Source organism: Aquarana catesbeiana, linkage group LG05 (genome assembly GCF_042186555.1).
Source record: "Aquarana catesbeiana isolate 2022-GZ linkage group LG05, ASM4218655v1, whole genome shotgun sequence".
Taxonomy (NCBI): Eukaryota; Metazoa; Chordata; class Amphibia; order Anura; family Ranidae; genus Aquarana; species Aquarana catesbeiana.
This window is the reverse complement of record NC_133328.1, coordinates 568898447-568925151: the sequence shown is the minus strand read 5'-3', so window position 1 is coordinate 568925151 and position 26705 is coordinate 568898447. Positions and strand designations below refer to the sequence as shown.

At 43.6% G+C, this 26705-nt stretch overlaps 1 protein-coding gene across 1 annotated transcript in view; it reads left to right on the top strand.

The window, feature by feature from the left end:
* INTS8 (integrator complex subunit 8) overlaps positions 1–25887 on the top strand; it is a gene marked incomplete in the record, with an annotated part of 103768 nt that extends 77881 nt beyond the window's left edge. Inside the window, 10 exon segments of the mRNA XM_073631993.1 lie at positions 572–605; positions 6945–7001; positions 7079–7140; positions 8413–8531; positions 8655–8758; positions 14205–14255; positions 16149–16222; positions 20707–20771; positions 21840–21883; positions 25707–25887. Of these exon segments, the coding sequence (XP_073488094.1) occupies positions 572–605; positions 6945–7001; positions 7079–7140; positions 8413–8531; positions 8655–8758; positions 14205–14255; positions 16149–16222; positions 20707–20771; positions 21840–21883; positions 25707–25823 (727 nt within the window).
* Between the last annotated feature and the right edge of the window lie 818 nt (positions 25888–26705).

Sequence of the window (26705 nt, the reverse complement as noted above, 5' to 3'; positions counted from 1 at the left end):
TATATTTTGTTTGTTTTAGAATGATGTCAGCAAGGGGCACCCCCATATATCTCCCATGACCGTTTTTTTTTTTTTTTTTGCATAAATCGTGATGACTGTGCGTCTGACAAGAACTTTGGCAACGCCTCAGGCCTCAGCTCTTAGCAGTTGTATGTGTTTGGTGCCATTGCTATTCTTTCTGAAGAAGCAGATGATTTCCAGTGTCTTCTGACATCAGGGGCAATATCTGTCGGGTAGTATTTCTCCTGATCCAAGAAGAGTAACTCTGCTCCAGGTGATTAAAATAAAGTTGGATTGATTGGGCTGGGTGCTAGCTCCGGCTCACCACTGTAAATGCAGAGAAAATGAAGATGTAGCACCACCATAAATCCAATGCCAATTTATTGCATATATGAACAAAAACTGCCACCAGGACACAGCCAGGAGGTGACGTGTTTCGCGTTACAAGGTATTGTTTTGTGTCACATGAACCTCCCAGCTCTACTGGAAACTGAAATAAATGTTATGGTGCATTGACTGTTTAGTTTGTGTATTGCTACTGTTGATCATTCCCAAATTTCTTTTATTGTAGGAGTGAACTTCTGTCTTTCATAAAGATATTAAGAGTAAGTCTTTTTTTTTTTCTCAAAACTTATTTCTGAAGTTGCTTTCAACAGACTTTAATGCAAAGTTATGTTTCATTTATTGGTTGCAAATCCTAATGAAATACAACCTAAATCCCAAACCTGCTAGCCTCAGCTATTTTTGTAGATATTATATACCTAGGCCTCTTGCACAGTGGACGTTTTTAACGTGGCTGTTAGGGCCGTTTACTGGTGTTTTGTTTTTTTTATCTGCCTCTAAACGCCCCCTGCATGTCAGCTTATGGGGTTGATTGACTAAAACTAGAGTGCAAAATCTGGTGCACCTCTGGATAGAAACCAATCCGCTTCCGGGTTTTCTTATCACAAATTAAATGACCAAGCTGAAGTTAGAATCTGGCTGCCATGCACAGCTGTACCAGATTTTGCACTGTCCAGTTTTAGTAAATCAACCCCAATGTGTCCATGCACACATAGGTGATTAGAGGCAGAAAAAAAAAGAACCCCAAACCAGTACATCCAGGAGCAGTGGTATTTTGGTAGAAAAAATTCTTGACCCATCTAAACGTGCGTTAATGCTAGGAGAGCTTCGATCATGAGCATTAATTTCAATGGCCAGAATAAATCATTATTCTGGCCAATGAAATTAACACCCTAAACTCCGTTACATGTGTTTTACAAGCATCAATCGTTCTTTCTGCCAAAACTCTGCTGCCAGAAGGAAAGGAGTCTAGGACAGTTGGCAAAACTTCCAGTGTGCATGAGGCCTCAAAGTGAACCTGTTATATATTTCAATAGTATATAAACCTGTACCTCTTTTTAGTTAGGGTTAACGGAGGATCCAAGGCTCAGACTGTATATTTGGAATGAATGCTTGTCCCTCCTGGCACTAAGCCCCTCCCCTGCCATTCTTTGGGGCTAAGTAAATTGGTATTTTGGGTATTGAATTAGGGGAGCAAGGGGGAGGGGGGGGGTGCTTGTTCTTCACCTGAGAGAAGCTATAGCCTTTTATAGAATCTGGACATAGGATTTGAAGTTGTGCAGATACTTTGCCAGCACTTTACCACTGATGTCCCAAATTTGGACAAAAAGAAATAGAATTTTGGTAAGGGGGACTTTAGATGAGGCCAATCACTATAGATAGTATATACTATAGTGTAACCACATAGGATGTAAGGCACAGTATTACTTTGTATGAGTTTATTACATAATATCCGACAAAAAGGGTTTTTTTTTAACTTAAAATGAGAGATGTATACAAAAAAGCAGTCATAGCAAAGAACATTCAACTGTACCTTGTGAAATCATATACAGCATACACAATGACAAAAAAATGCATACACAAAATTGCATAAACGCAAGGCATGCTAAAAACCACATATACATCTTGACACCAAAATACTTTGGCATATCATGGGATGAAGACAAGTCCTATACAACATAGACCACTGGAAGGGCTGCATGGTGTATAAATGTCTTGGGTGGAAGAATGTAAAAGACATATAAAATCATCTGTATGGACAACATGCATCTATGTAGGACTGACGCGTTTTGTTGGGGTATACCAACTCAGTCAAACAGTCAAACCATTGATGTCACTGTCTATCCAGAGACTGGTATAAAGACCTAACAGAAATGTGAACCCTAACACATTCCTCTCAAAATTACACAAAAAGTCTTTCTGGGAACAAAAAGGTTTAACTACTCTAGCCGCTTGCCGACCGGCGCACGCCGATGTACGTCGGCAGAGCGGCACGGCTGGGCAAATGGGCGTACCTGTATGTCCATTTGAATTTCCCGCCGTGCGTGCGCGCCACCGGCGGCGCGCGCGCCGACCGGGAGCTCCGTGAGTCGGGTCACGGGTCCCGCAGACTCGATCGCCGCGGGGATACGCGCGATCGCCTCACGGAGCGGATGAATGGGGAGATGCCGTTGTAAACAGCATCTCCCCGTTCTGCCTAGTGACAAGTGTCACTCGATCTCTGCTCCCTGTCATCGGAGCAGAGATCAGTGATGTCACCCACACAGCCCATCCCCCTACAGTTAGTAATCACTCCCTAGGACACACTTAACCCCTCCCCGCCCCCTAGTGGTTAACCCCTTCACTGCCAGTGTCAATCAGTGCATTTTTAATCGCACTGATTGCTGTATAAATGACAATGGTCCCAAAAATGTCCGACATGTCCGCCATAACGTCGCAGTCACAATAAAAATCGCTGATCGCCGCCATTACTAGTAAAAAAAAAATTATTAATAAAAATGCCATAAAACTATCCCCTATTTAGTAAACACTAAAACGTTTGCGCAAACCAAACGCTTATTGCGATTTTTTTTTTACCAAAAATATGTAGAAGAATACGATCGGCCTAAACTGAAGAAAAAAAAATGGTTTTTTTATATATTTTTGGGGGATATTTATTATAGCAAAATGTAAAAAATAATGCGTTTTTTTTTCAAAATTGTCGCTCTTATTTTGTTTATAGCGCAAAAAATAAAAATCGCAGAGGCGATCAAATACCACCAAAAGAAAGCTCTATTTGTGGGAAAAAAAGGACGTCAATTTTGTTTGGGAGCCACGTCGCACGACCGCGCAATTAGCAGTTAAAGCGACGCAGTGCCGAATCGCAAAAAACGCTCTGGTCAGGAAGGGGGTAAATCCTTCCGGGGCTGAAGTGGCTAGAGCAGCCTTTCTCAACCATTGTGCCGCGGCACACTGGTGTGCTGTCAGAGGTTCTCAGGTGTGCCATGGGATCAGGGGAGAGCAGGGCTGTCAGATGACCCTGATCACCCGCCGAACTGTACATCAGCACTGTGAGAAGCTCCGTCAGCCTCAAAAGTGAAAGTAAAGTGTAGGGGAGAGTGCTGTGCTCTCTGCTACCCCCTACAGTGCAGTACCCAGCTGAATGAGGAAACTGGAAAGGTACTGTGCTAGAAGCTAGATTTGTTTTAAAAGGGCTTTATACGTGTGTATGTGTTTTGTGTGTGTGTACACGTTTCTGTGTGTGTGTGTGTGTGTGTGTGTACTCTGATGCGTGTGTACACATGTATGTGTCTGTTACTTTTAATCCTGAAACATGAACTAAGCCTTAGACTGGGGTGCCTAAAGACTGAAAATACTTTTTAAGGAAAAAGGGTTGAGAAATGCTGCTCTAGAGGATATGTTATGGCACTGTTCTTTCATCCTATGTTGACTTGCAGCAGAAATTTGACCTTCCCCTGTACAAATTTTTATAAATACCTTCAACTCGGGCACGCATTGAATGCTCAGTTTGGGGTTAACGTCTCAAAATTTTCTAATTACCCACTCCTAGGCATATTAACCGCTTGCCGACCGCTGCATGTACTTTTACGTCGGCAGAATGGCAAGGCTGGGCAAATTGGCATACCTGTACGTCCCTTTGAATTTGCCACCGTGCCATCGCGCGAGCGCTCCCACCGCGAGTAGGATCGCGGGTCCCGTGGACTCTGTCCGCGGGGATGCCCGCGATCGTCTCACGGAGTGGAAGAATGGGGGGATGCTGATGTAAACAAGCATCTCCCCGTTCTGCCTAGTGACAGTGTCACTGATCATGCAATTTGGGATGTGTGGTGCGCATCTACCCACAACATTTCTAGTGATTGAGAAACCCATTGATTCAGACAAAGTATAACAACTGTCAAAATGCAAACCTCTTAATGCTGATTTTTCATACCCAGGGAAATAATGGTGACTTATTGAAAGCTTTTATATATCTTTTATTTTCTGATCCAAGCAAGCTGTATATACATTTTCAAATAACCTCATACATGTTGGTTCAAATGTACTTTAACTGCTATGGTACTCATGTTGAGCATTTTGTCAAAACTGTTACTGTAATGCACATTCGTTAATAAAAAGTGTTTTAAAAAAAGGTGTGGTTGGAACTACATCTAATGTTCCAGTACTTCAAAACCATCCAGGATGTGAAGCTGCAATCCATTCAGATGACAGGTGGCTGTATTTGTAGTACAAGTGCATTAATAAATTAACCCTGTGTGTCCGATAAACAATATGGTAATGTAACTATACTTACTAACTTCAGGGGATTTACAGTACGTTGCTGACATACAGTGGGGACGGAAAGTATTCAGACCCCCTTAAATTTTTCACTCTTTGTTATATTGCAGCCATTTGCTAAAATCATTTAAGTTCATTTTTTTCCTCATTAATGTACACACAGCACCCCATATTGACAGAAAAACACAGAATTGTTGACATTTTTTGCAGATTTATTAAAAAAGAAAAACTGAAATATCACATGGTCCTAGGTATTCAGACCCTTTGTTCAGTATTTAGTAGAAGAACCCTTTTGATCTAATACAGCCATGAGTCTTTTTGGGAAAGATGTAACTTTTTCACACCTGGATTTGGGGATCCTCTGCCATTCCTCCTTGCAGATCCTCTCCAGTTCTGTCAGGTTGGATGGTAAACGTTGGTGGACAGCCATTTTTAGGTCTCTCCAGAGATGCTCAGTTGGGTTTCAGGGCTCTGGCTGGGCCATTCAAGAACAGTCACGGAGTTGTTGTGAAGCCACTCCTTCGTTATTTTAGCTGTGTGCTTAGGGTCATTGTCTTGTTGGAAGGTAAACCTTTGGCCCAGTCTAAAGTCCTGAGCGCTCTGGAGAAGGTTTTCGTCCAGGATATCCCTGTACTTGGCCGCGTTCATCTTTCCCTTGATTGCAACCAGTCGTCCTGTCCCTGCAGCTGAAAAACACCCCCACAGCATGATGCTGCCACCACCATGCTTCACTGTTGGGACTGTATTGGACAGGTGATGAGCAGTGCCTGGTTTTCTCCACACATACCGCTTAGAATTGAGGCCAAAATGTTCTATCTTGGTCTCATCAGACCAGAGAATCTTATTTCTCACCATCAGTGTTTTTTTAGCAAACTCCATGCGGGCTTTCATGTGTCTTGCACTGAGGAGAGGCCTCCGTCTGACCACTCTGCCATAAAGCCCCGACTGGTGGAGGGCTGCAGTGATGATTGACTTTCTACAACTTTCTCCCATCTCCCGACTGCATCTCTGGAGCTCAGCCACAGTGATCTTTGGGTTCTTCTTTACCTCTCTCACCAAGGCTCTTCTCCCCCGATAGCTCAGTTTGGCGGGACGGCCAGCTCTAGGAAGGGTTCTGGTCGTCCCAAACGTCTTCCATTTAAAGTGGATGTAAACCCAATGTCATCCTTTCTAAACTACTGCCATAGGGGTTATCTGTAAGGATATACATGCCTCCTGCATGTATCCTTACCTGTCAAATGTCTCCCCTCTGTCTGTTATGAGAGCTGAAAAACTGCATATTCTGTGGGTGGGTCTGTTGTCTGGAGCTCGGTGGGTGGAGTCGTGATGTCAGTAGACTCCCCGCCCACCTCTACACTCCCCTTGTCAATATGCATTTTCTCCTGTGTATTTCTAACTGAACTTCTGCTATGATCTCTAACATCCAGTGAAAAGACAGGAAAGTAACCACATGACTTCAGCATGCCAAATCATGCCGAGGTGTGGAACAGCCAATCTTTGCAGAGCTGCTGAAGAAAGGAGTGGGGGAGGGAATTAAAAAATAATTGTGTCTTAGGCTGTCACTCACAGCAAGGGGGAGGATTTGACAAAGTTTTTGTCAGGTTGTCAAGATTTTTCTCACTGAACAATAAAAGGGGATTGCTCAGAGATGGATTAACTCTGTGTGGCAAGACTGGGCTCAAATGATAGAAAATCTTATACTCTACAGTATGCTATAAAAAAAAAAAAAAATTGGGTTTACATCCACTTTAAGGATTATGGAGGCCACTGTGCTCTTAGGAACCTTAAGTGCAGCAGAATTTTTTTTTGTAACCTTGGTCAGATCTGTGCCTTGCCACAATTCTGTCTCTGAGCTCTTCAGGCAGTTCCTTTGACCTCATGATTCTCATTTGCTCTGACATGCACTGTGAGCTGTAAGGTCTTATATAGACAGGTGTGTGGCTTTCCTAATCAAGCCCAATCAGTATAATCAAACACAGCTGGACTCAAATGAAGGTAAATTAGTGTCACAACAAAGGGTCTGAATACTTAGGACCATGTGATATTTGTTTTTTTATTTAAAAAAAAAACTGCAAAAATGTTAACAATTCTGTGTTTTTCTGTCAATATGGGGTGCTGTGTGTACATTAATGAGGAAAAAAATTAACTTAAATGATTTTAGCAAATGACTGCAATATAACATAGAGTGAAACATTTAAGGGGGTCTGAATACTTTCCATCTCCACTGTATACCTGAATACTCATTTCATATACATGCCAAGTGTATAGAATAATTGTATTTGAATAATGACCAGATTTATGGAATTGTTTTTTTCCTCTACCTCCAGGAACCTCTAGTGTTGACAATATTGCTATCTTTGTTTGTCAAGCTTCATAATCTCCGGGTAAGCTCTTTGGTCTTGTGGTTTGAGTTTAATTGAGCATGAATAGCTTGTAAACATGTTTTCTACTTGTCATACAGGAGGATATTGTTAATGATATCACTGCTGAACACATCTCTATCTGGCCAACGAGCATACCAAAGTAAGATATTGTAAACAATTTCTGTTATGTTACAGAGAGCCTCTACATGCATATTTTCCGGGGGCGCGTGTCCCCCTGTCAGAACACAATAGCGCAGCAGGAGAGATCGCTGTACTAACGTCGGATAGTTAGTACAACAGCTCCTCCTGAGCTGTCAGTTTCTTTGCAATAAGCCCTGCTGAGTTGAACGAAAAAAAAAACAAAAAACTTATGTGTACTAGGCTTTACCCTGCTGCCCAGATGCATAGCGTTCTGGAGGGGCAAGTTTTGCCTTTATGAAAGTCGACACTTGCACAAGACTAACCATGCTATTCCTCTATGACAGCGCTGAAGCCTGGCGATTGCCCATGTAAGAACCCAGGATGGAATTGTGGGAGGAGAGGGGAGGGTGCCTCATGTACAGAATTTTCAATTATTTAAGGAGGTTGTGTTGGATCTGGGAGGTAGAGGAGCAAGTTAAGGGGTGGAGCAGGTACCTTTTAGGGTGCTTGATATGCAGTGTCAGATTGACTTTCTTCCCGCTTGTAATAGTGTGCATGGGCTGTCATCAGACTCTTTTTGGTCACTGGCAAGTCTCAGGGAATAAAGTGTTCCTGACCCTCTTCTGTGCTACATAGAATCCTCTTATTTGGGGCATTGTGCTGGAACCCGGAAGTGTTCCAGCCATTGGGAAAGCATCCACTCACTGGTCCTCCTTTTGCTGCCATAGAATAATACCTTCTTTTAAAAACTAACCTGTATTTTTTTTTCCTTTTAACCCCTTGTTTTATCATGCCATTTATAAATGTACCTTGGTAGACAAGGGGTTAAAGCAAGCAGCAGCAGCTGTCGCCTTAATACCGACTTTAACAGCCGGTGAAGGGACTTCAGGTAAAAATTATCTATCCCACCGCTGGGGGTCCCCCAGTGGCCCTCCAGTGAGTCCAGTACCATGGGTTACTGCAGACTAATGATCATTGACACTACGTGTATTACATTACTTCCAGGTTCACAAATGTCATCCCTCAACTACTGTAGCTAAGGATGCAGCTAATCAAGCACTATCTGTGCATGATTAGCTACATTGGAGGTCACAGGAGACATTAGGGGGTCTAGACGAGATGGAGGGGGGGGTTAATAGTGGAGGGCAGGAGAAAAGGGGAAGGGGGTGGCTTAAGAGTGTGAATGTCAACAAAGAGTTCATTGTCCTAACAGGGGAGGCATGCAGAAGAATGTGACCTGTCATGTCTTTGGTATCGCTGTTTCTTTTTACATTGACCTAATTTCTTCCAGCTTCCAGTCTGTAGACTTTGATGCTGTTTCTGTTACTGTAAAAGAACTGGTGAAATACTCACTGAAAATCAATTCTAATAACCACTCCTGGCTCATCATCCAGGCCGATATATATTTTGGTGAGTGAACCCTTTACATAATACATCTTCCTGTAACATACAGACATCCAGTACAAGCAGTGTGCTCGGTGTACAAACATAACAATATGACAGATTTTTTTTATTTATTTATTTTTTTCTCAGCAACCAACCAGTTTTCTGCTGCTTTAAACTACTATCTTCAGGCTGGGGCTGTCTCATCTGACTTCTTCACCAAGCAGGTCCCTCCAGATGTGTATACCGATCAGGTCAGATAGATGTACAAATATTGCAAAAAAGTTTTATGATCCCAGGAAACAGTCTGTATGTATAGGGTGCCTTTTAATGCAGGTGTATTGTGTACACATTTGTGAACCTATGCCCAACCCGGGGGAAAAAGGAACCACAGAGGCCAGTAGTTACACTTGTTGTGGGAGGCCATGGTGGGAATGTGTCAGTGATTATGAATTTTGTGTGTATTGCGATGTCTGTTTTTGGCTGTCATTGTTTTTTTTAACTGAAAGTCACTGGGTGCTATTAAATTATTAGTTATCAAGCAATCCTGATATAGACCCAAAGCTATTGCCATGCTTAAGGCGGAATTTCATTTGATTCCAATATTTGTGGTCTAATAAAATCCTTTTCATAATGAAGTTTACAGCGCAGCTTTATAACTGCACACAAAAGAAAATGCTAATGTATGACAATCATATAGTCTGTACTATGAAATGATGGGGCTGCCAGATTGCATGCAGTTACATGAGAAACTGCTGTCTGACCTATAGAGATTCAACCATAGATAAAGATCTGAGGTACACAGGTTGGTTGGCTTCTATCTGTTGGGTATGTAGAATTCTAAACAGAAAGGGAGCTTTCTTACCACGGGAGGTCAGTTTTTTTCTAATTGGGACCAGTATGATCATTACTGGTATGAAGCTTTCAATGCTTAAAAAACAATAGATCGAGTATCTTCTAAAAATGTTCATGACCTATACTGGGTTTGAACAAAAATATGGAAACACTACGTGATTTGGAGGTGTGAAAGTGACGACATGTTTCACGTTTAAAGCGGAAGTGATGGAACGTTTTTTTGCTCCCGCTGTGTGATGAGACACCTAGCTAACAGGTGGGAAGCCTCACTTTTGTCATTCACTGCATGCCGTGCTAGTAATACAGAGTCATGTCAGAGCTTACTGAGCTTCAAACAGGTCAAATTGTTGGCGCCTGCTTAGCTGGTGCCTCTGTGACTGAAGTTGCCAATTTATTTGTGGTGTCGCGAGGTGCAGTATCAAAGGTGATGACGTCATATACAGTTTCCAGGAAAACATTGTCTGATCAGCATAAGCGCAGTTGACATGGTCAACTGGCCGAAAGAGACAAAAGGACATTGCACAGGATTGTGACCCATAATTACAAAACCACTGCTGTAAAAGTGGCTGCAGAACTCAACTGGGCAGAGGGAACGCCATAAGCAAAACATTCATGGGCAAACTGCCATTGCCAAACCACTAGTGACCGATATTAATGCTCAGAAGAGGTGAGAGTGGTGCAACACCCATAAATCATGGATTATCGATCAATGGAAGACCGTCATATGGTCCAATAAATTGAGCTTCACGCGAGTCGCAGACACTGTCCCAGGCTTACAACCAGGACTGTCTTGTGCCAACGGTAAAGCATGGTGGCGGCACAATCATGGTTTGGGTTGCCATATCAATATTATAGAGCCTCAATATTATAGAACCACTATGGTCAATTTTGGAAAACAAAGTTTGGGCTTGTTTTCCACCTCCAGCATCTCTGCGAGAACTGGAATGATTTTTGCATGAAGAGTGGTATCAGATTCCATTATCCACCATCCAAGACTTATATTTGTCAATTCCCAGGGAAAATTGAGTACTGTCCGTGATACTTTTTTTATTTGCACTAACATACAATATTTCAGGACAAGCTTTCGGGGTATGTCCCCTTCTTCAAGGTCCAAGCAGTACTGCTTGGACCTTGAAGAAGGGGACATACCCCGAAAGCTTGTCCTGAAAAATTGTATGTTAGTGCAAATAAAAAAAGTATCACGGACAGTACTCAATTTTCTCTGTCACAATTGCACTAATACGGCTACAATCAAATCAATTCCCAGGGGAATTCAGACCATTTTGGATGCCAAAGGCAGTCCAACACAATATTAGGTAACCGTTCCATTCTTTTACCTGGTGTTTCCATATTTTGTCCAACCCCTCCCTTATCCTTAACCTAACTGTTGTAGTGCTGGCCATACAAGCCAACTCTAATGATAATGGAACACTTTGGATAGAAAAAAAGTCATTGTTTATCTGCAGAACAATAGTATACAGTGATGGGGTCTTCCATTGCCTTGTTTCAGACAACCCTATCACTGACATGGCTTTAAAAATACAGCCACATGCTCAGGAAGCTTTGTTCATGGGTGCCATGACATAGCTTTGTCTGTCAAGAAGGCCATTTATAACTATGTGATTGTGAACATGCTTATATGGTCTTGTTGATAAACAAAGCCATGTCACAAAGTGAGGGGCTTTATTTTAAATTTGGGCTGTCTTGCACCTAGGAGCATGCTGTAGCTTTAAAAATAATTTCTTACATCTAATTTTGCCTTGCTGTGCCACAAGGCAAATATAAAGGCTAGTTTAGCCAAAATCTGTAATTTTGTTGCAAAATCAAGTTTGGCAAATTGTTTGTGCATCTCTAAGGTCCCTTTCACACTGGGGCGGTGGGGGCGTTGGCGGTATTTTGCTGCTAGCATGGCGATTTGAACCCCCACTAGCGGCCGAAAAAGGGGTAAAAGCGCTGCTACGGCGGCAGTATAGCCGCGCTGCCCCATTGATTTCAATGGGAAGGAGCGGTGTACACACCGCTCCTTTACCGCTCCAAAGATGCTGTTTGCAGGAGTTTTTTCCCTCCTGCCAGCGCACTGCTCCAGTGTGAAAGCCCTCGGGCTTTCGCACTGGAGACACAGCAGCGGCAGTTTTAGGTCGGTATGCAGGTGCTATTTTTAGCGCAATAGCGCCTGCAAACCGCCCCAGTGTGAAAGGGGCCTAAGGTACACCTAATGTAACCCCTAAAATTAAATCTTAGCTCCTAAAACTAACCTTTTAAACCTTGACTCCTAACCTTTAGCTCAACACTAAATTAACCATACTTATTGGCACTGAAAGCAACCATTCTTTACTAAGATCTCTGCACCTCAAATCACCTAATATACGGTTTTTCAGTGCAGAAGGGCAAAATAGTTGTCAAAATTTTGAATTCATACACATTACAGGGGAAAAAAGTTTTTGATCCCCCTGCTAAATTTGGACGTTTGCCCAATGACAAAGCAATGATCAGTCTATCATTTTAATGGTAGGTTTATTTTAACAGTGAGAGACAGAATACCAACAAAAATATCCAGAAAAACGCATTTAAAAAAAAAGCTATAAATTAATTTGCATTTTAATGAGTGAAAATTAATATTTTTGACCCCTATTAATCGGCAAGATTTCTAGCACCCATGTGTCTTCTATACAGGTAACAAGTTGAGATAAGGAGCACTCCCTTAAAGGGAGTGCTCCTTATCTCAGCTTGTTACCTGTATAAAAGACACCTGTCCACAGAAGCAAGCAATCAATCAGATTCCAATCTCTCCACCATGGCCATGACCAAAGAGCTGTCCAAGGATGTCAGGAACAAGATTTTAGACCCACAGAAGGCTGGAATGGGCTACAAGACCATCACCAAGCAGCTTGGTAAAAGGGTGACAACAGTTGGTGAGATTATTAGCAAATGGAAGAAATACAAAATAACTCTCAATCTCCCTTGGTCTGAGGCTCCATGCAAGATCTCACGTCGTGGAGTTTCAATGATCATGAAAACTGTGAGGAATCAGCCCAGAACTACACTGGAGAATCTTGTCAATGATTTCAAGGCATATTGGAGACAGTGTGTACACCGCTCAGGTGCATAAATGATCAGCTCAACCAAAGGTGGGAGCCGGCTCTGGCTCACCACCATAGAACACAGGTATGAAAGAAAAACAGCCGCACACCACCAGTAGCTGGAATGAAGAATCCTTTATTCACATGTGCCAGAGATAAACCAGATAGACAGAATGCAAGGTAGATGATGCAGTGATCTCAAGGCAGCTGGGACCATAGTCACCAAGAAAACACTACGCCGTGAAGGACTGAAATCCTGCAGCTCCTACAAGGTCCCCCTGCTCAAGAAAGCACAAGTACAGGCCTGTCTGAAGTTTGCTAATGAACATCTTAATGATTCAGAGGAGAACTGGGTGAAAGTGTTGTGGTCAGATGAGACCAAAATCGAGCTCTTTGGCATCAACTCACCGTGTTTGGAGGAGGAGTGCTGCTTATGACCCCAAGAACACCATCCCCACCATCAAACATTGAGGTGGAAACCTTATGCTTTGGGGGTGTTTTTCTGCTAAGGGGACAAGACGATTTTACTGCATCAAAAGGACAATGGACAGGGCCATGTTACAGAGGAGGTCTTGTGTTAGAATTTATTTCTCTTGCTCGAACGATCGCGGCGATACCTCACATGTGTGGTTTGAACACTGTTTACATTTGCGATCACGGCTTACATATGCGTTCACTTATGTGCACGAGCACGGAGGGATGGGGCGCTTTACTTTTTTTTTTTTTTTTAACTTTCTTCTTTTATTTCATTTTTTTTATTTTTACACTGTCCCCTTTAAAAAAAAAAAAAAAAAAAAAATTCTTATCACTTTTATTGCTGTCAGAAGGAATGTAAACATCCCTTGTGACAGTAATCGGCAGTGACAGGTACTCTTTATGCCGGGATCTGTGGTCTATAAGACCCCAAACCTCTCCTTTGCACTTAAAAGCATTCAAAACGCCAAGTTTGGCTGTTTTGAATGCTGTAATTTTTTTTAAATTTTGCGCCTTTAAGTCCTTTTGTAAACTGGAAGTGATGTCATGACATCACTTCCGGGTTGCTAGATCTGAGTCCTGATCAAAGCCGATTGTGGCTTTGTTTGGGTCTCCAGCCAGCCGGTGGACGTGCCGGCTGGTCGCTCGGGCCTCCCGGTGGAATGGGAGAGCCCGGACGAGCGGCGGGAGGGGTGGGGGGGGGGGGTTGGCTTGTTGGCCCAAGAAAGCCGACCAGGGTTAAAATGTTTGCGGGCCTGGTGCACGTGAATTCATCACATGCACTGACGGGCCGGGCATTTAGCGGCGGCGGGCAGGGTTCGGGCCGTAGGTTGCCGACCCCTGTGCCAAGTTAAGTTTTGCGAAGGAGTCAAATAATTATTTCACTCATTAAAATGCAAATCAATTTATAACTTTTTTGAAATGCCTTTTTATGGATATTTTTGTTATTCTGTCTCTCACTGGTAAAACAAACCTGCCATTAAAATTATAGACTGATTATTTCTTTGTCAGTGAGCAAACGTACAAAATCAGCAGGGGATCAAATACTTTTTTTCCCCTCACTGTACATTGGCATTTTCAAACACTAAAAGGCCTGCTTTGTTCAAATAAATCTTCATTATCCACAGCTGCCTTGTGAAGTGCATGACTTTATTTTGTATCTTATTTTGTATGCCGGAAAAGTGAATATTGGCAGGGAAGCGTCTCTAACCATTTCAACACTGATCCTAGATTTGATTTGCTTATTGGATAAATATAACATGGAGCATTAAGATTGCTGTTCATTCAACAGGTGATTAAAAGAATGATAAAGTGCTGTAACCAACTATCCTGCCACACTCAGGTATGTGCCTGTTGATGCAGTTTTTCCCTGATACCCCACCTGCAGACCTTTGGTACCTGTTCTGAAGCCCTTAGATACTGGGATCATTTCTTTTTTACAGGGCCTGTATTATCAGTGATCTCTAGCAGTCTCTTTATAACATGTTTCCTGACTCGGTGTACTTCAGCATGTCTCCAGATAACCACCACTGCTGTATTCTGTGTTGTATATGTTAAGAGAAGTGTGGGAAATGTAAAAAATGAATGAATCTATGCTCACCTATATGGCTTCAGCATTGGCCCAATGCTGCAGCTGTCCCCAGCTGGCTCTAAGACTGAGAACTGAACAGTCAAATGACTGCTGCTCGCTGAGTTCTTGGTCTTCACTGAGCAGAGAGCGGTGGCTTTCAGTCACTGGTTCTCTGCTCTGTCCCTCCAGAGCTCACTGGAGCACCAGGCTGTGGAGGAGACGGGAGCGTCTGGCTCAGGCTTTCAGATGCACTTTTAGAGGCTCAGCCAGCTGCCAGTCAGACATCTGAGTGGAACCTAAAGTCGGGATCCTTGCAGAGCCAGAAGACCCAGAAGAGAAGTATGACCAAAAAAGCTTTGGCCATACTTCTCTTTGAAACTGTACTCATTCATAAAGCTATTTAGGAAACATTGAATTGTTCACATTTGTTTCTGCCCCTAAAGGAGCTTATAGATGTTCCTGCAGCAGTCATACATTCTCAAACACAGCAGGCCTTTGCAGGGTCAGCACTACCACTAGGCAGCGGCGCAGCCACGGCCACCTGGCAGGGGCTAACTGGGCCGGCCATCGCAGACTTGCCTTAAAGCAGGGCTGGCCAGGTCCACTGGGCCGCATGTCCTCAGAGAGGAATATCGAAGCAGGAAGAAGTGATGCTAAAGTGTGGGGCTGAGGAGCGCGCCTACTGTCCAAACGGCTGAGGCAGCAGCATGCTCTGTGAACCTTGTACAGAGGGGGAGGCAAACACACATTCATGCTTCGGTCTCGGCAGCTCCAGTAAGTCCCAGTGTGTAGTTGTCTGTGGAGGTAGCATACTGTATGTATAGACTGGCAGTGTCAGTGGAGGGGTATGCTATCTCTGGTGTGGTTTGTGAAGATCCGTGTACTGAGGAGAGAACTCTGCCATTCCCCGAGCTGGAATATATTAAAAGAGCAGGTAGAGGCACTACAAGCGTCAGCGGCCCCTTTACATGGTGGGGGGCACTACAAGTGTCAGCGGCCCCTTTACATGGTGGGGGGCACTACAAGTGTCAGCGGCCCCTTTACATGGTGGGGGGCACGACAAGTGTCAGCGGCCCCTTTACATGGTGGGGGGCACGACAAGTGTCAGTGGCCCCTTTACATGGTGGGGGGCACGACAAGTGTCAGTGGCTCCTTTACATGGTGGGGGGCACTACAAGTGTCAGAGGCCCCTTTACATGGTGGGGAGCACTACAGGTGTCAGCGGCCCCTTTACATAGTGGAGGGCATTACAGGTGTCAGCAGCCCCTTTACATAGTGGAGGGCATTACAGGTGTCAGCAGCCCCTGTACATGGTGGGGGCACTACTAGTGTCAGCAGTTTGTTTTGTTTTTGTTTTTTTGGGGGGGGGGGGTGCAGGTAGCTTGTTTTGCCTAGGGCGCTAAATAGTCTAGCACCAGCATTGGGCCTTTGGGTGGGAGGAAACTATTGTATCAGCATATCTTTACGTTTTGAGAGGAAACAGGAATACCTAGAGAAAATCCACATAGGTAGCCAAGAGAACATGGGTGCAATATGCAGATAGGGTTGGTTTGAGTGTAAACCTCTGCACAATAAACATCCATATATACATAATGTATACAATATACTCTGTTATATTCTACAGTCTTTATCACTAAGATTTCATGATTATTATTCTTTTTACAGGTCGCTATACTCTGCCAATTCCTTAGAGAAGTTGATTATAAAACTGCTTTCAAAGCTCTTCAAGAACAAAATGGGTAATGCTGCATTTGATAAAGTAGAAAAGATGTCCACCTATTTTTTTTTTTTTTTTTAGATAGTGATTCTAACCCTTCCCTATTCAATCCACAATCAAGTTTTAATGGCTGCGTCCTTGTTTGGGAGATATTTATTTCCTGTCACAGGAAGTACCAGTAAGAAGGACAGGAACTAAAGAGAAATCTCCCCATCACAGATAACCAAAAAAAAAAAAGCTGGCAAAGGTTCTAACCCTCAATACTAAGAAAAGTGTTCTCTTATTCATACAGTACACAACATAGGCTGAGTATTCATAGACCCTGGATTATAGGCTGTATTCCAGTTCAGTACTTTAACTAAGCAATTACAGAATCATCTTCTGCCTTGCTCATTTGTGTTCCCTATATTAAGTTCTGATACAAATTTCTAGAATGGCTCTGATTTCCATTCACATGACCAGAATCTGAACACTGTTCATCTGAATCTGCCTGTAAAAGATGCCTCACATGTATGCCATTTGAAGGAGCACATTTCTTTGATGAGAGACTTGACAAAATTCATAAGATGTCACAGATAGGCTATTCTTTTACACCGAAAAGTTAAAAAACCCATTTCCTTTTGGAGTCTCTACCTCCACAAAACACAGAGCACTTTAAAGTTCTATCCAGGCTTCAACTTCTAAGCCTAAGAACAGCCCTTTCTTTCGGAGCAAGACTTATAGCCCATAAAGCCCACTAAGGCTTCCCAGTGAAGGGGTGCCCTCACTCCTAAGAGTGGGGTGGATGTCTGTCACACTTTGCTTTGTTTTGGGTCAAAGATGGCCCAAAGCTGTGGGTTCAGTCGGCGGTTTCAAAGGGATACAAAATAGAGTTCAGAACTCCAACCTTCACTGCAAAATCTGCCCAAGGACAGATTTGCCCTGAACCATCTCTTGTCTTGGAGAGTAGATGTTCCAGTACCCATAGAGGACAGATTCAAAGGATTCTATTCAAAAACCCAGCAGGGGTATCCATCCTATCTTGAAACTAAATTCCCTAAACAAATTCCTTCATATTCCAAAATTTTACATGGAATCGGCAAGGTCAGTTATTGCCTCTCTGAGACGTGGGGAATACTTGTAGACATCCAAGATGGTCTCTTACTGCTAAGCATAGAAAGCGCTGATGAGGTAGATAAAAGCGAATATGCAGATAATCGCTCACAGGTTGTCACACTGTTTTGTTTATCCTCTGTGCCTCCGGGGTATTCACAAAGGTCCTCACACCTTATCTTGCCGTTTCGAAAAACGCAGGGCATCCAGGTCGCAGGTTATCTAAAAGACTCCCATCTCTTCCAGCTACAGTATTTCACAAAAGTGAGTACACCCCTCACATTGTTGTAAATATTTTATTATATTTTTTTTTTATGCGAGAAGACTGAAGAAATGACACTTTGCTACAATGTAAAGTAGTGAGTAAACAGCTTGTATAACAGTGTAAATTTGCTGTCCCCTCAAAATAACTCAACACACAGCCATTATTGTCTAAACTGCTGGCAACAAAAGTGAGTACACCCCTAAGTAAAAATGTCCAAATCGGGCCCAAAGTGTCAATATTTTGTGTGGCTGCCATTATTTTCCAGCACTGCCTTAACCCTCTTGGGCATAGAGTTCACCAGAGCTTCACAGGTTGCCACTGGAGTCCTCTTCCACTCCTCCATGACAACATCACAGAGCTGATGGATGTTAGAGACCTTGCGCTCCTCCATCTTCTGATTGAGGATGTCCCGCAGATGCTCAGTATGGTTTAGGTCTGGAGACATGCTTGGCCAGTCCATCACCTTTACCCTCAGCTTCTTTAGCAAGGCAGTGGTCGTCTTGGAGGTATGTTAGGGTTGTTATATTGGAATATTGCCCTGCGGCCCAGACTCCGAAGGGAGGGGGATCGTGCTCTGCTTCAGTATGTCACAGTACATGTTTGCATTCATGGTTCCCTCAATGAACTGTAGCTCCCCAGTGCCGGCAGCACTCATACAGCCCCAGACCATGACGCTCCCACCACCATGCTTGACTGTAGGCAAGACACACTTGTCTTTGTACTCCTCACCTGGTTGCTGCCACACACACTTGACACCATCTGAACCAAATAAGTTTATCTTGGTCTCATCAGACCACAGGACGTGGTTCCAGTAATCCATGTCCTTAGTGTGCTTGTCTTCAGCAAACTGTTTGCAGGCTTTCTTGTGCATCATCTTTAGAGGAGGCTTCCTTCTGGGACGACAGCCATGCAGACCAATTTGATGCAGTGTGCGGCGTATGGTCTGAGCACGGACAGGCTGACCCCCACCCCTTCAATCTCTGCAGCAATGCTGGCAGCACTCATACGTCTATTTCCCAAAGGCAACCTCTGGATATGACGCTGAGCACACAAACTCAACTTCTTTAGTCGACCATGGCGAGGACTGTTCTGAGTGGAGCCTGTCCTGTTAAACCGCTGTATGGTCTTGGCCACCGTGCTGCAGCTCAGTTTCAGGGTCTTGGCAATCATCTTATAGGCTAGGCCATCTTCATGTAGAACAACAATTCTTTTTTTCAGATCCTCAGAGAGTTCTTTGCCATGAGGTGCTATGTTGAACTTCCAGTGACCAGTGTGAGAGCGGTAATACCAAATTTAACACACCTGCTCCCCATTCACCCCTGAGACCTTGTAACACTAACGAGTCGCATTACACAGAGGAGGGAAAATGGCTAATTGGGCCTAATTTTCACTTAGGGGTGTACTCACTTTTGTTGCCAGTGGTTTAGACATTAATGGCTGTGTGTTGAGGTATTTTGAGGGGACAGCAAATTTACACTGTTATACAAGCTGTACACTCACTACTTTACATTGTAGCAAAGTGACATTTCTTCAGTGTTGTCAGGTGAAAAGATATAATAAAATATTTACAGAAATGTGAGGGGTGTACTCACTTTTGTGAGATACTGGGGGTTATTTACGAAAGGCAAATCCACTTTGCACTACAAGTGCAAACTGAACTTGGAAGTGCAGCCGCTGTAAATCTGAGGGGTAGATCTGAAATGAGGGGAAGCTCTGCTGATTTTATTATCCAATCATGTGCAAGCTAAAATGCTGCTTTTTATTTTCCTTGCATGTCCCCCTCGGATCTACAGCGACTGCACTTCCAAGTGCACTTTGCACTTGTAGTTTGCACTTGTAGTGCAAAGTGGATTTGCCCTTGGTAAATAACCCCCACTGTATTGGCTAACATTCACTAGAAAATGTATATGCTGAAGCTGTCCTGAAGGCTGTCAGTTGGGGGATCAACTTGCAAAAATCTGTTCTTCAACCTTGTCTTCGCCTTGAATACTTGGGTCTGATCCTATGTATAATATTCCCTTCACATACCTTCCTGGAAAAGGCTATAATTAATAGATACTGCAGCAACTGTCAGCTGAAGACTTGAAACATAAGCAAAAGTATATGTCGCCTGCACACCAAGGATCCTTGAAAATAAGTCCAAGCATTTATTTCACGATCATATCTCAGTGTAAAGTGCAATGTTTCTGGGCTATGCAGGACTACTTCATCAGGCATGTGTTTCAGTCTTCCACCTCAATGAAGACCCAGATATGCCATTCTTGTGCCATGCTCCAAAGCACCCAAAGGAAATTGCTCTATACTGTGAACATAGTCAGAGCCATTAGAAGCTGCTGCTTTGAAGTAGATCTATCAGGAAGACTGACTTCCAATTCATCCTACCATCAGGACCTCACAAGGGACATCCTGATCCAAAGTCTACCATCGCTATATGGATTGGGCAACTCATCACCAGAGCTTACACTCTGAAGGACAAAAATTCCTCCTGCGTTGTTACACATTCCACCAAGTCGATGGATGTTTTCGGACATTTAAGCACCGAGCCTTTGTTGCACAGCTTTATAAGCCACCACCTGGGCCTCATAGCATATCAGCGTTCTAACAGGTGGACGTCCAGGCTTCTGCAGATGCAGTTTTTAGGCCACAAGATTCTTGGTTCTTTTGACCCTTGTTGTGGGTCCTATTGGTACAGTTCTGTTTGCCTAGTTTTTGCCCACATTTCTCATTCATTGTTTGGGGACATCCTAGTGTCTATGAATACTGGACCTGTGTCCTGTACTGTACAAGTAAGAAAAAAAGGACTTTTGACTTAACTGTACCTTATCTTGGAGTACAGTACAGGACACAGGCCACCCTCCTCTCTATTCCTGGGTCACTCTGCATTACTTGCTCCAAAACTGAGTACTCAGAGTGGATTAAAGCTATAAGGGGGTTGCCCAGGAGACATGTCCTCAAAAACTTGCCAGTGTCCAATCAGCTGAAAATGTCAGCCTAGAATCCAGGGGCTATGAATACTCAGCCTACTGTACTCCAAGATATGACATTTTACAAACAAGTTAAAATTCTTTTTGATGTTGCTCTCTTTATGACATGACTCGAGTTCTGAATTAAGTGGGAAATAATAATTTTTGTCTAATTTTATATTCCAGCCATGATGCAATGGATTCCTACTATGAATACATATGGGATGTGACCATTCTGGAGTATTTAACATGTATCCTTCAGCCAGATTGAAAAATATTGTAAATTATATTGATGAGTTGGATAAATGATCAGTGACTTGGACTGACCAGTATAATCGGGCATAACAAAAATCACTGTCCTTTATTTATAGGAAACAGTCCATATAGCAACCAGATATTTGGATCTGCCAACCCAGCAGTCCCTAACCTTTTTGGTACCAGGGATTGGTTTCCTGGCAGCCAATTTTTCCAGGGACTGGTGGGTGGTCTGGATATTCACGGGAGTCTGTTCTTAGCTCCCCTTCACACCACAACCCCCCTTTACAGTTACCCCCTTTTAAGCAGTTCCACAGTGTTTTCAGTGCCCCTTTACATTAATGTAACATGGACTGCACTGTAAAGGGGGTACTGTGATAGAAAGGGGACTGCATTGTAAGGGGGCACTGTAATGATTTCAGTGTCCCATTCACAGTACAGCCCCGTATATCGCAGTGTCCCTTGCAATCACAGTGCCGCTTGCAGCCATGCCCCCCTCCCCTCTCTCGCTGGTTCATCACATTGCCCCATTTTATCCTCTGCCTCCCCTAAACCGTCCTACCTGTGGCAGGGCAGAGGCAGTTTTCAGCCATGTGTCTTTTCCCAGGTCTCGCCCCACCGTTGATGTAATCTTGTCAGGAGCTGCAGATCTGGATGGAGTGTGGGAGCTGCCCAACTTATCATGTTAACAAGCGGGTGATTAATATGAAAGACTCCCGCTCTCCAGAGTAGATCTCCAGCTTCTCCCGCCCCCTGCCCTGCTGACAGGATGACATCGGGGGTGGGGCTGAAGACCCGGGAGAAGAAACACGGGCTCTGTGCAACAGCCGAACAGCAGGAGGTGAGCAGCGACCATGGTCTGTGATATCCCTGTTGGGACTGCGGTCCCCACTCGCCTCCCGATGCACTGCCCAGCTATCAACAGGCCATGGACCGATACCGATCCGCGGCCTGGGAAATTGGGGGCCCCAGTGTGGATGTGTAAAAAGAAGAATTTGCTAGTGTATCACAGTATGTCTATTTGGTACTTGTTCCATGTGTAATCTCTTTAACTAGTATTTCAGATTTACACCATAAAAGGGGAGAGGTCGATAAAAGACAGATAGCGGTAAGTTAAGTTAAATTTTGTTTTCGTGTGGGGAGTACCCCGATTGTTTCCCGTTTGGGAAAATGGCATTCTAGTATCTTTGTGCCTGCCCTTTGCCCAGATACAGCACTCCATCCCATACACACAAATGTAAACATTGAATTTATTTATTTATTTTTTTGTAACCCTGTGTATTATTAGGTGCAACCACCCCTGCCAAACAAATACAAAGATATTTCCAAGCGCAAACTTACCAACCAGCCAGTGACCAACCAAATTGACCTGTCTAACAGTATGCTTTTAAGTGGAGGACCACCATGAAAAGAAAAATTGCACCAAAAATCCTAAGAAAATAAAAAAAAATTTGAAAAAAAAAAAATTTTAAACTTGCCTGAACCCTTGTTGCTAGGCAGTCTTCCTAATCTGCCTCTTCCTATTCCGCAGCGTATCCTGTTCCTCGGTGAGCGGCCCCGTTGCCTTCTGGGAACTGTGTGTGTTCCCAGAAAACCACGGGGCCATTCACAGAGCGCTCGCGTGTGCGCAGTAGGAAACTGGCAGTGAAGCCGCAAGGCCCCACTGCCTGTTTCCCTTACTTAGGATGGTGGTGCCGGGAGCCAAGGGACGGGTCGGCCTCGGGCGGCTGACATCGCGGGCACCCAGGACAGGTAAGTCTACTTATTTAAAGTCAGCAGCTACAGTGTTCGTAAAAAATTTTCGCTGGCCGGAATCCCGCTTTAAGAACAGGGTTTTAGTCTGCACACATTTGCAAATACATGCATAGGCTACAGAGCACCATCAAGGCACCCTGTTCTCTGTAGTCCTATCACTAACTTCTGAGATGAACAGTTCCTGTTCTTAACGCATATTGTTAGACCTGTCAATTCGGTTGGTCGCTGGCTGGTTGGTAAGTTTGAGCTTGGAAATCTCTTTGTATTTGTTGACATATGTTGCCCTTCCAGGGCTCCTTTCTGCAAAGACCAGTTATAGGTGGGGGCCATGACCACTTGTTTGTATTTTGATTATATTGGTCAAGCAATGCACTGACAGCTTTGCTACCATAGTGCTATGTGTTCACTGTGTCCCTGTACCTTTTAAAGGAGGGGTGGGCTCCTTCCAGGCTCTGATATACCAAAAAGCTCACCTGCCCTCTGCCTATCCATTAAAATGCATGTGCTTCCATGGTGGAGACTCTCAGAAATTAGAGTTGGGACTTCAGAAAAAAATGTGCCTTGACGGGGCCTGTAGCTTACACATATAAGCTTTGGCTGTACTTCTCCTTTAACCAGTACACTCATGTCTAAAATGTGCCACAATACAGAACCTGGCGCCTGAAAATCAGATTACAGGCTGGCTCCACAATCCTTCAGTCCAGTGTGATTCAGGTTTAGCCTTGTGGGCTCTGAATTACTTTTTGCTACACCTGAGAAGTTGGGGCAGGGGTGGCTGTACCTAATAATACACAAAGTTACAAAAATAATATCAATATTTTTACATTTGTATCTATGGTAGGGGGTTTTCAAAGAGGGCCAGATTTGATGAAGTGAACATGCGTGAGGGCCGACCATTTTGCCTGACATTCTTTAAACTACTCAAATTCGGACTAAGTCTGTTCATCCGAGCACTAATACACTGCCCAACACGAATTCTCTTGCCTTTGTGGCCGTGTGGAGAAGAGATGAGCTTGAGCGTGTTATTTGGATATACCATATTTATCGGCGTATAACATGCACCTTCACCTTAAGAGGGAAGTTTCAGGAAAGAAATTTAAATTTTAAATAAAGAACTGTGAAGCAAAATAAGGGTCAGTGCCCATCTGCAGCCTCACCATTGCCATGAATGCAGCCTGATCAATGCCCATCTGGGCCCATCTGGGCGGCCTCTTTAATACAAATTTCCGCCTCCTATGATAGACAGAACAGTCGTCCAATGGCAGCCCAGGAGACGGGACTTCCTATTACAGAGGCCACCGAGTAAACAGGAGATTCTCCTGTATGTAATCCAATGGTGCTCGTCCTGTCCCCACCCTGTCCCCTCTGAGGCAGTGCCGATAAATACAGTATATATCTTTTGTGGCCCTGGGGCCCACAAGAGAATTTTATTGATAGATAGATATCTATCTATGGGAATGAAGTGGTGGATCACAGGAGTGCAGATCGTTTTGCACTCATCGGGCTAAAGCCCAACAGTCACCAGCTCTCTGCTCAGGGAGTTCTGAGAAACAAGCTTTTAAGTTCTCTGCGGAGCACTTTTCAGGTACAGATCTGTGGCAGAGGCTCAGGTGTGACCTGTCTCTGAAGACTCGCTTTGTGAGTAAGGCCAGTTGGACTGAAGCACCGAAAGCTACCTCACTGTAGCACCTTTTCACAATCCCACCACCACCAGATCTCTCAGCAATAAGGGTTAACACTGAGCGCATGCGCTGAGTGACGTTTTCACACACTCTCTCGATATATCTTGCCTCACGGCTGCAGCATGTGTGTGCATAATAATGGTTCCAGGAGCATCTACTTTTATATCCTCTGAAGGGTTCATTTTATGTAACTCCAGGGATCGTTGATCTAGGGCAGATCTGTTTGCCCTTGGGAGGGATGGTTTTTCCTCGCTGGAGCAAATTGGATCGTGCTTTATTTTGGGGGGAGTTGGTTGCCTTCCTCTGGATCAATTATGGGTATGGAGTTATGTATATGGAGGGTTTTCGGTTTGTTTTTTCTGTTGATTGAACTAGATGGGCTTGTACCTTTTTCTTATAACTATTAACTAATGCCTGCAAGCTGGATTCCAGCAACCATGTAGTTGTATTCACATTGCTGAGCTATGGGATTCACTCAATAATCTCCAACCTGTTTGGCGCCAGGGACCTGTTTCGTGGCAGACAATTTTTCCAGGGACTGGATATTTACGGAATCCTTCCATGGCCCCCTTTTACAGTGTCCACAGGTGACTCTTTACAGTTCAGTCCCCTTTACCTTAATGGAACGGGGACTGCACTGTAAAGGGGCACGGTGATGATTGCAGTCCCTTTTATATCACAGTGCCTCTTGCATTCATGTCCCCTATTCAGGTGCTTCCTTCAGAAGCTCTCCATTACTATTCACGGATGAGTCTTCCATATGTCAAGAAGAGCAGGCTTGTCCCTGTATAACACAATACAGTGTGCTTTTATAGAGAGGTTCACGTCTAGGCATACCCCAGGCCAAGTTCTTGTAAGGCAGTGTCTGCCTGGATGATCAGTAGAGCTTGGCACATTAGTAGTCTCATGCTGCAGGAAACCCCCTACTGACTGACTTCAGCAACTTATTCAACTGGGATTAGGTCCTCTGCCTTGGCAGATTTAGAGCGATCATCTGGTTTCTTCCTTTTGTTTTGGCTTTCTAAACAGACATATGCCCACAGCTGTATAAGTCTTCTGTTCTTTGCTGCACTGGATCTTGAGGTTCAGGAACATCCCTAGACTTATAACAAGACACAACCATTCTTCAGGATGGTTGCTCCAGATGTATTTCTTGCATACCAGGGAGGATAGTTTCTATCTTCAACCATTCTGGTAGTTTAACTCACCAGACTGATACTGGAGTCTATATCGTTTCTCTTGCCTACCCATTGAGGGTCAAAAGGGTGAGCTTTTCAGGAGCTCTGCCTCATTGGGTCTTAGATTTGGGCATTGATCCCATTCTTAAGCTTTTCATTACGTGAAGAAATGGGCTTTGTGCAACATTTCCCTATACGTTAGCTACATAGAACTGGCCTATTCTGTACTAGGATTAGGCTGGTTGTGTAAACTGCATTTATTAATTTTGTCCCTTTCCCAGAGCCTGCAGTAACTGCTGTTCTCTCCCGCATCCAGATAAAAGCCATTGGGCAACCAGAACTGAATGCCAGTAACCCTGAGGAAGTGCTGCAGTTGGCTGCACAGAGGCGGAAAAAGACCTTCCTTCAAGCAATGGCTAAATTGTATTTCTAAATTGTCATGTAAGTGTGTATATATAATTATGCCAACACAAAATAAATAGCAACAGTTTATTTTATACATATTTACATTTGTACAAAAATCTCATTTCAGCCTGAGACAATATACAGGTTGTAACTTTACAAATGTACATTTTATTTTCCTGAACAGTGGTGTAAAAACGTGATAAAAAAAAAGTTCAATGACATAAAATTGCCAGCTTGTTTTACAGCTGAGCAAACGGGCAAATTACCTGCCCTGATATTAAAGAAAACTATCAAATCTATCTAGCAGCATCACATTTTATAACTGCACTGAAGTTTCACAGTACATAGGAAAGGCAACAGATGTAGAATCAATGAACATGGCACACAAAGTATTTCATAGTTTTGACCTTGATGGTTTCTATAAATAAATGTCTGTTTTTAAGGGAAAGAAAACACCCCAGTATAGCGTAAGGACTTCGGCTGGGTTCACACAATTTTATGTGAGAACCCCACGAATCTAATTTGCAAAAGCAGGAGATTTTGACCGGCTCTATTGAGCCGGTTCACATATCTCTGCAGCAGGTCTGGTGCATTTTGCAGAAAAACGCTGTGCATCTTTTGGTCCAAATTCGGGCTGAAATTGGACCTGGAACAGTTAACCAGCACGCACCGGACCCCTGCTGTGAACCGAGCCTGAATAAAAGGGGATGGCATTACAGTTAGTATATACTAGAGTCACAGCTTCCCTGATTTGCAACAAGCCGTAATCTGCCAACTTGCAGACACAAGCTAGATTATTATGTAACAGGGCTCTTTTTTTTTTTTTTTTAATGTATAGGACATTACATGTTTTTTGCCCATGTCTTGCTTAAAAATATAGATTTTTTTTTTTTTTAGACTTTATAGCATC